We start from the raw sequence: 10,000 nt of genomic DNA on the forward strand, positions 1-10,000 counted from the left end.
GACTGGGAGAGAAACAAGCCACAAGGAATAATTACTATTTTTAGTTCCTTTGCTTGAAAACATCCAGTCTAGACCATGAGCTTTTGTGTTTACATTTCATCCCTGTCACCATTTTGAGATTTTGTGTAAATTTGCCTTTAGGATTTACAGGAATTGGTCCTCTTCTCATGTGCAACTTTGTGCCCTTCTCCACAGCAGCTGGGTACTAAATAGTCTGATCTATTACAATTATTTGAGAACGGATGACAGGTTTTTCTATTTATCTTGAGCTTCTGGGAGTTGGAAATCCAAAACATTTGAGGGGTAGTTTGAGAATTAGTGGTGATTAGATTAACTGAAAACCTGAAACTTTCTAAAAGGAACACATAGCTTGCACTATAAATCAGTCTGGGAAGAATAGTAATGGCAGCAAATCATCAAACATCAAATCATCCGGGCGTCCCCTGGGCAACGTACTTGCAGACGGCCAATTCTCTCACACCAGAAGTGACTTGCAGTTTCTCACGACAAAAAAAGCTCTTTTGTTGAGAAAGTGGGTGTCACTTTAAAAGAACCTTCTTAGGCTCTTTCAATACAGCTGAATAAAATCCCACATTTTCTGCTTTGAACTGGAATATATGGCAGTGTGGACTCAGATAACCCAGTCCAAAGCAGATATTGTGGGATTTTCTGCCTTGGTTACATGGCTGTGTGGAAGGGCCCTTAGTTATGGTCTTCTTTGACCCAATTCTTGAGCACAGGCGCTGATTTCGCGGGCATTTTGCTCTATTTCTATTCAAAAGAATGGCAGAGGACAAATGAGGAAGTCACAGCCGCCGCGCCTTTTATGCAAATAAGCCCTGCAAACTCCTATTTCCCATTGGCTCTCTTTCCCGTCTTAGCCACGCCCACAAGGTTATCACAAAGCTCTGCCTCTCGTCACAAATGGGTGACGTTAGCGCCCGGCCTTTTCATTGGACACAATCAGAAGCTTCGCGCTGATTGGACGCCGTGGTCCGTTTTGTGTCGTCAGCCAATAGGAACTGCAGGTTTGGATCCCACGGAGGAAATATAAGGTCCGGGAGCCCTTCTCTGAGAAAGCATTGGATTTCAGTCTTTCTTTGCGTTTGTAGTGTGATCTATCTGTTGAGAAGATGTCTGGTCGCGGCAAGCAAGGAGGCAAAGCCAGAGCCAAGGCGAAGACCCGATCTTCCAGAGCCGGGCTGCAGTTCCCCGTGGGCCGTGTGCACCGTCTCCTCCGGAAGGGCAACTACGCCGAGCGGGTGGGAGCCGGGGCGCCGGTCTACCTGGCGGCCGTGCTGGAGTACCTGACTGCTGAGATCCTGGAATTGGCGGGAAACGCGGCCCGGGACAACAAGAAGACCCGCATCATCCCTCGCCACTTGCAGCTGGCCATCCGCAACGACGAGGAGCTCAACAAGCTGCTGGGCAGAGTCACCATTGCCCAGGGAGGCGTCCTGCCCAACATCCAGGCCGTGCTCCTCCCCAAGAAGACCGAGAGCCACAAGGCCAAGGCCAAGTAATTCCCTGCAACTCCCGAGGAATTGTTTCAAGAACCCAAAGGCTCTTTTAAGAGCCACCCACAGTCTCAGGAAAAGAGCTGGATGATGTTTTAGTTGCTACTGAGTCATAAAATAAGTTCTGTAATAACTTTCAAAGGAACTCTGGAGCCTTCCTTTCAAATCTTAATTCACTGATCAAAGTCTTTTAATGTATTGTTGAAGGCTTTCATGGCTGGAATCACTAGATTCTTATAGGGTTTATTTGGGCTACAGGGCCATGTTCTAGAAGCATTTCTCCTGATGTTTCGCCTGCATCTATGGCAAGCATCCTCAGAGGTAGTGAGGCCTGTTGGAACTAGGAAAAAGGGTTTATATATCTGGAAGGAGGAGCTGAGGAGCCTTCTAATCAAGGTGAAAGAAGAAAGCGCAAAAGTTGGGTTGCAGCTAAACGTCAAAAAAACCAAGATTATGGCAACAAGAATGATTGACAACTGGAAAATAGAGGGAGAAACCGTGGAGGCTGTGACAGACTTTGTATTTCTAGGTGCAAAGATTACTGCAGATGCAGACTGTAGCCAGGAAATCAGAAGACGCTTACTTCTTGGGAGGAGAGCAATGTTCAGTCTCGATAAAATAGTGAAGAGTAGAGACATCAGACTGGCAACAAAGATCCGCCTAGTCAAAGCCATGGTATTCCCTGTAGTAACCTACGGATGTGAGAGCTGGACCTTAGGGAAGGCTGAGCGAAGGAAGATCGATGCTTTTGAGCTGTGGTGTTGGAGGAAAGTGCTGAGAGTCCCTTGGACTGCGAGAAGATCCAACCAGTCCATCCTCCAGGAAATAAAGCCCGACTGCTCACTGGAGGGAAAGATACTAGAGACAAAGTTGAAGTACTTTGGCCACATCATGAGGAGACAGGAAAGCCTAGAGAAGACAATGATGCTGGGGAAAGTGGAAGGCAAAAGGAAGAGGGGCCGACCAAGGGCAAGATGGATGGATGGCATCCTTGAAGTGACTGGACTGACCTTGAGGGAGCTGGGGGTGGTAACGGCCGACAGGGAGATCTGGCGTAGGCTGGTCCATGAGGTCACGAAGAGTCGGAGACGACTGAACGAATGAACAACAACAACATATCTGGAATGGCTGGGGTGGGGTGGTCGAAACATTCACACCCAGCTCTAGCAGAGAAGAGCTCCTTGCCCCACCCCAGCCATTCCACAGATATATAAACCCATTCTAATTCCAACAGACCTCACTACCTCTGAGGATGCTTGCCATAGATGCAGGCCAAAAGTCAGGAGAAATGCCTCTAGAACATGGCCCTATAGCCTGAAAAAACCTACAAGAACCTAAAGTCTTTTAAGCTGGGAGGTGTAATTTGGTGAAGCCTTGCAAAGAAAGCAAAGGGACTTGTAAAACTTCCAGAATTGCATAGCTTTGAGCTCCTTTTATTATTTTTATTTAGAAATTTTGTATCCCCTTCTCTACCTCACATTTATTTATTTAGAATCATAGAATCAAAGAGTTGGAAGAGACCTCATGGGCCATCCAGTCCAACCCCATTCTGCCAAGAAGCAGGAATATTGCATTCAAATCACCCCTGACAGATGGCCATCCAGCCTCTGTTTAAAAGCTTCCAGAGAAGGAGCCTCCACCACACTCTGGGGCAGAGAGTTCAACTGCTGAACGGCTCTCACAGTCAGGACGTTCTTCCTCATGTTCAGATGGAATCTCCTCTCTTGTAGTTTGAAGCCATTGTTCCCATTGCGTTTTAGTCTCCAGGGCAGCAGAAAGCAAGCTTGCTCCCTCCTCCCTGTGGCTTCCTCTCATTTATACATGGCTGTCATATCTCCTCTCAGCCTTCTTCTTCAGGCTAAACATGCCCAGCTCCTTAAGCCGTTCCTCATAGGGCTTGTTCTCCAGACCCTTGATCATTTGAGTCGCTCTCCTCTGGACACATTCCAGCTTGTCAACATCTCTCTTGAATTGTGGTGCCCAGAATTGGACACAATATTCCAGATGTGGTCTAACCAAAGCAGAATAAAGGGGTAGCATTATTTCCCTGGTCTTGACACTATGCTCCTATTGATGCAGGCCAAAATCCCATTGGCTTTTTTTTCCGCCACATCACATTGTTGCCTCATGTTTAACTTGTCCACGAGGACATTTATATGCCGCACTTCTCACCATTTATTTCTTTAAGTTGTATACCGCTACTCCCAATTTGGCTCGGAGCAGTTTACAGAAGCAGATTAAAACAATACAATTAGCTTTAAAAATAACAATAGCAAAACAATAGGCGGCAAGAACAGGCATAGTATTATATATTACTATATTGTACAATACTATTACTTTACATGTAATATAAATATATATAATTATAAAATATTACCATTACATTGTATTACATTATAATATTAGAATTATATGTATATATTATATTATTATCCTAGCACATGGAGGGACTCAGAATGGCCAACAGCAAAAATTCAATGCTATACAAAAATAATACAGGGTTAGTCAAAATGCATAGGCCAATAAGCCATTCAATTGAATGGCTTATTTTCCTATGCATTTTGACTAACCCTGTATTTTAAAACATACATAATACAATAGGTTAAAATGCATAAGTTAAAATACATATAAAACCATTAGCCAAGTTAAAAACAATCCAAATCAGTCCATACATTGTGATCCAATGACTCTTAGTCTTTACTGGACACAGCTGTCACTCTGTGAATGCCTGATTCCAGAGCCAGGATTTCACTTGCTTCCTGAAAGTCAGGAGGGAGGGGGAAGACCTAACCTCATTCGGGAGGGAGTTCCATTGCTGGGGAGCCACCACAGAGAAGGCCCTGCCTCTCGTCCCCATCAAGCGCTTCTGCGAAACTTGTGGAACTGAGAGCAGGGCCTCAGAAGATCTTAACGCCCTTGATGGTTTATAGGGGAGGATACATTCGGATACGTAAACTGGGCCAGAATCGTATAGGGTTTTGTAGGTTAAAACCAGCACTTTGAATTGTGCTTGGATGGAAGCTAATTGGCAGCCAGTGGAGCTGGCGCAACAAGGAAGTTGTGCACTCCTTGTTGCTTAGGCGATCCCTCGTAGTCCGAGGATGATGGTCCTCCAAGGTTGGTGTTCTGGCGGTGGGTCCGTAGGTGACTGTGGAGCCCTATTCTTGATCTGCATGTTCTCCCGCAGTGAGGGCATTGGTTTTCAGGTGGAAGGCGGTCCCGGTCAGGGTTAGCTTGATGTGCCTTTCTCTTGGCACGTTTCTCTCTTTCGCCCTCCATTCATGCCTCTTCAAATTCTACAGCACTGCTGGTCACAGCTGCCCTCCAGCTGGATGCCTCAAGGACCAGGGCTTCCCAGTTCTTGGTGTCTATGCCAGTTTTTAAGGTTGGGTTTGAGCTTCCTGTACCCAGCTCCTGTGAGCAAAATGGTTGCCGAGCGTTGGACTAATTGCAGCTTCTGGGCAGTCTTCAGAGGCAACTCCACACAGAATGCATTGCAGTAGTCTATTCGGGATGTAACCAGAGTGTGGACCACTGGGGCCAAGTCAGACTTTCAGAGGTACAGGTGCCACTGGTGCACAAGCTTTAACTGTGCAAAAGCTCCCCTGGCCACCACCGAGAGCTGGGGTTCCAGGCTCAGCGATGAATCCAAGATCACTCCCAAGCTATGAACCTGCACCTTCAGGGGGAGTGTAACTAATGTGTACTTATGTAGGCCTCTTGGTTTGAATTTACAGCTTCCCCCTGCTGATTTAGACTTGGGATTTGGAAGTCCAAAATACCTTAACCAGAAATGTGTGTTTATTCTGTGGCTCTATACCAGGGGTCCATAAACTTTTAAACAGAGGGCCAGGTCACAGTCCCTCAAACTGTTGAAGGACCAGATTGTAATTTGAAAAAACATAAATGAATTCCTATGCACACTGCACATATTTTATTTGCAGTGTAAAAAACACTTAATACAATAATTAAAATCAAGGACAATTTTAACAAATACAAACTTATTAGTATTTCAATGGGAAATGTGGGCCTGTTTCTGGCTGATGACATAGGATTGTTGATGTTGTGTGCTTTCAAGTAGTTTCAGACTTAGGTTGACTCTGAGTGAGGGCCAGGTAAATTACTTTGGAGGGCCGTATCCAGCCCCCGGGCCTTAGTTTGAGGACCACTGCTCTATACATTGGAAAACACGTCTTGGGTTTGTGTGTGTGAGTTGGCATGTACACTAGAATGACCCTACAGTTTAACAGCCATGTACCAATGCTATATGATCCTGGCCATTTTAGTTTGGTGAGGCACTGACATTCTTTGGCAAAGAAAGGGAGAGACTTTGATAAAACTGCAACTCCCAGGATTCCATTACCAGGAGCCAAGGCAGTTCAGGTGGAATCAAACTGCATTAATTCCATAGAGTAGATGTTTTCTGATCCTCACAATCCCAAGTGGGTGTGTTCTAAAGTGTGTGGCATTGTAGTGGAGTTCTTGCCAGAATAACTAATGGTGTCCAGATAATATGCAACACTAAAATGCCCAGGGTACGAATAGGACCAGAACCAATGAGTTATGATATACCTATAAAGCAGGCATGGGCAAACTTTGGCCGTCCAGGTGTTTTGGAATTCAACTCCCACAATTCCTAACATTGTGGGAGTTGAATTCCAAAACACCTGGAGGGCCAAAGTTTGCCCATGCCTGCTTTAAAGCGACCAAACGACAGTCTAGTACGTCATTGTGCGACAAATGGAGCAATTCTAGACCACAGTATTATCGGAGGAAATATTGTAAGAACGTAGCTGTACCTTATTCCTCAAAACAATGGAATTGTACAGTTTTAGATTGCAATTCTCCATGTGCTTGTATGTGGCAAAGGGGCGCCCAAGTGCCCCACAGCTGCCGAAATAGCTCAGTTGGGAGAGCGTTAGACTGAAGATCTAAAGGTCCCTGGTTCGATCCCGGGTTTCGGCAGAAACTTTAGTTTCTTGTTTAGCTAAAGAAACGAGAACAGTCACTTTTTTGTTAACATAAATAGATATTTCAACAAGGCTCCCTTCCTTTTAAAAACATTTTTGTATAACCTTGTTTGCTTTTTGCTTACTTCTCACGCCAACATGTTTTCCTTATGCCTCTCATTGCACATTTACAAGCAGAGTGAATGGTAGGATAGAGTGAAGGCCATTGAGAGTCTAACATACCTTTGCACTTGGAAATCAGTTTGCAGGAATTGATGTAAACCAGTGGTTCTCAACCTGTGGGTTCCCAGATGTTTTGGCCTTCGACTCCCAGAAATCCTAAACTGGCTGGGATTTCTGGGAGTTGTAGGCCAAAACACCTGGGGACCCACAGGTTGAGAACCACTGATAAAGGCAAAGCAGAAAAGCTGGAAGGAAAAACTGGGGCATTTTAAAAGCACATGAAAAAGTGGGACAACAGGGAATTGGGATGGCCTTTTCCAAACTGGAAATGCTGGCATGTACCAGCTGTTAGGAATTGTGGAAGTTGCAGTCCAAAACACATGGAGGGCTGCAGTTTGCCCATACCTGATCTACACTAAATGCCGTCTGGCACCCTTTCATGGCCACAGCACCATACTATGCTATTCAACATCTACATGAAACTGCTGGGAGAGATAATCCAAAGTTTTGGAGTTCAGTGTCATATTTATGCAGATGACACCCAACTGTATTATTCCTTTCCACCAAACGCCAAGGATGTCATTCTGGTCCTCAACCAGTGTCTGTCAACAGTAATGGACTGGATGAGGGTGAATAGATTAAAATTAAATCCAGACAAAACAGAGGGTCTCCTGGTCAGTAGTAACGCAGATCAGCATATAGAGATTCAACCTGTACTAGATGAAGTTATGCTCCCCCTGAAGTTACAGGTTTGCAACTAGGGGCAGATTCTGGATTCATCACTGATCCTGGAGCCTCAGGTGTCAGTAGTGACCAGGAATGCCTTTGCACAATTAAAACTTGTGTGCCAGCTGTGCCCGTACCTTGAGATGCCTGATCTGGCCATGGTAGTGCACACCTTAGTTACATCTCATCTGGACTACTGCAACATACTCTACATTGGGCTGCCTTTAAAGAGCACTCAGAAGCTTCAGCTGGTCCAGAGATCTGCAGCCAGCTTACTAACTGGAGCACCGTACAGGGTGTGAACTATGCTATGGCAGCTCCACTGGCTCCCAGTTTGCTACTGGGTAAAATTTATAGTGCTGAAGATTACCTTTAAAGTCCTAAATGGTTTGGATCCAGACTACCTGACCACCTGCCTCTCCTCATATGAATCTGCCCAGACACTGCTTTCATCAAGCAAGGCCCTCCTCTCAGTCCCATCCCTGTCCCAAACCTGGTTGGTGGAAACGAGAGAGGGCCTTTTCTGCGGTTGCCCCAACCTTTGGAACTCTCTCCCAAAGGAGATTAAAATGGCCCCCACACTCTCCACTTTCAGGAAAGAATTTTAAACGTCTTTATGCTCCCAGGCTTATGGAGACACTTGAATAGGAAAAGCCGCAGGTCAGAGTGAGCTCCCACCATCAGCCTTAGCTTCTGCCTACCTAGTAGTTCGAAAACACCACCTGAGCTCTGCAAGTGCAGCATTTTCCCGAATGAAGCAGAGAGTGTTTGAGGACCGGGACATCCGTAGGGATACCAAGGTGCTTGTCTATAAAGCTATTGTCCTCCCAACCCTGCTATATGCCTGTGAGACGTGGACTGTCTACAGACGTCACATGCAACTCCTGGAACGATTCCATCAGCGCTGCCTCCAGAAAATCCTGCAAATCTCTTTGCAAGATTTTCCGGACAAACATCAGTGTGCTGGAAGAAGCAAAGACCACCAGCATTGAAGCGATGGTCCTCCGACATCAACTCTGCTGGGCCGGCCACGTTGTCCGGATGCCTGACCACCGTCTCCCAAAGCAGTTGCTCTACTCTGAACTTAAGCTTGACGCACCTTCCTCTTGGCACGTTTCTCTCTTTTGCCCTCCACTCATGCCTCCTCGAATTCTGCAACATTGCTGATCACACTGACCTCCAACTGGAGTGCTCAAGCGCCAGGACTTCCCAGTTCTCAGTGTCTATGCTACAGTTTTTAAGGTTGGCTTTGAGCCCATCTTTAAATCTCTTTTCCCGTCCACCAACATTCCGTTTTCGTTCTTGAGTTCGGAGTAGAGCAACTGCTTTGGGAGACGGTGGTCGGGCATTCGGACATCATGGCCAGTCCAGCAGAGTTGATGGCGGAGGACCATCGCTTCAATGCTGGTGGTCTTTGCTTCTTCCAACACGCTGACATGCAGGATGTTTCGGAGGCAATGCTGATGGAATCGTTCCAGAAGTCAAGTGTGATGTCTGTAGACTGTCCACGTCTTGCAGGCGTATAGCAGGTTTGGGAGGACAATAGCTTTATAAACAAGCACCTTGGTATCCCTACGGATGTCCCGGTCCTCAAACAATTATCTGCTTCATTCGGAAAAATGCTGCACTCGCAGAGCTCAGGCAGTGTTGTATTTCAGTGTCAATTTTGACTTTTGTGGAGAGGTGGCTGCCAAGGGAGCGGAAATGGTCAGCATTTTCTCATGTTACAACATTAAGCTGTATTTCTGGCATTGGAGAGGGATTGCCTGGTGACTGCTGGAAGAGCACTCTGGTTTTCTTGCTGTTCAATGACATGCCGACCTTCTCGTATATTTCTGTTAAGGTGTTTAGAGTGGCTTGTAGGTCTTCTTCTGAATGTGCACAGATGGCATTGTCATCAGCATACTGGAGTTCTATAACAGATGTTGTTGTAACCTTTGTTTTGGCTTTCAGTCTGCTGAGGTTAAACAGTTTGCCATCTGTCCGATAGATGATTTCCACTCTGGTGGGAAGCTTCCCATCAACAACATGAAGTATCATAGCGATGAAGATGGAGAATAAAGTTGGGGCACTAATGTTGGAGAGTGGTCCCTGGTCAAAGTGGTCCCTGGTTAAAAAAAAAGTTCGTAACCACTGGTGTAGACTTATATCATGTGGTTTAACTACATTGAACTGCATTCTTCTTCTTAGGCGATCCTTCGTTGTCCGAGTAAGATTGTCCTCCAAGTTCGGTATCCTGGTGGTGGGTTCATAGGTGACTGTGGAGTCCTATTCTTGATCTGCATCTTCTCCTGCAGTGAGGGCATTGGTTTCCAGGTGGGAGGCGGTCCCGGTTGGGGTTGATTTGACGTGCCTTCCTCTTGGCACGTTTCTCTCTTTCACCCTCCATTCGTGCCTCTTCAAATTCTGCAGCACTGCTGGTCACAGCTAACCTCCATGTTGACTTTTGTCGAGAGGTGGCTGCCAAGGTAGCGGAAATTCTCAACATTTTCTCATGTTACACCATTAAGCTGTATTTCTGGCATTGCAGATGGGTTGGATGCAGATGGGTTGGTTGGCTTCCCATCAACAAGATGAAGTATCATAGTGATGAAGATGGAAAATAAGGCTGGGGCAATAACACAT

At 46.0% G+C, this 10,000-nt stretch overlaps 1 protein-coding gene and 1 non-coding gene across 2 annotated transcripts; both read left to right on the forward strand.

Annotated features, from left to right (window-relative positions):
- The first annotated feature begins 1,085 nt into the window (after nt 1–1,085).
- Nucleotides 1,086–1,662, forward strand: LOC132777671 (histone H2A-IV-like). The gene has a single exon (XM_060780082.2). It carries the CDS (start codon nt 1,134–1,136, stop codon nt 1,521–1,523), a length of 390 nt encoding a protein of 129 aa, XP_060636065.2. The 5' UTR covers nt 1,086–1,133; the 3' UTR covers nt 1,524–1,662.
- Nucleotides 1,663–6,409: 4,747 nt separating this feature from the next.
- On the forward strand, nt 6,410–6,482 carry TRNAF-GAA (transfer RNA phenylalanine (anticodon GAA)). The gene has a single exon. It is a non-coding gene; the product is annotated as a tRNA-Phe (tRNA).
- The last annotated feature ends 3,518 nt before the right edge of the window (nt 6,483–10,000 follow it).

This window comes from Anolis sagrei, chromosome 6, assembly GCF_037176765.1.
Source record: "Anolis sagrei isolate rAnoSag1 chromosome 6, rAnoSag1.mat, whole genome shotgun sequence".
Lineage (NCBI taxonomy): Eukaryota > Metazoa > Chordata > Lepidosauria > Squamata > Dactyloidae > Anolis > Anolis sagrei.

What these genes read in the sequence shown, in the direction of transcription:
- LOC132777671 (XM_060780082.2), top strand. Translation starts at nt 1,134, where the DNA reads ATGTCTGGTCGCGGCAAGCAAGGAGGCAAAGCCAGAGCCAAGGCGAAG.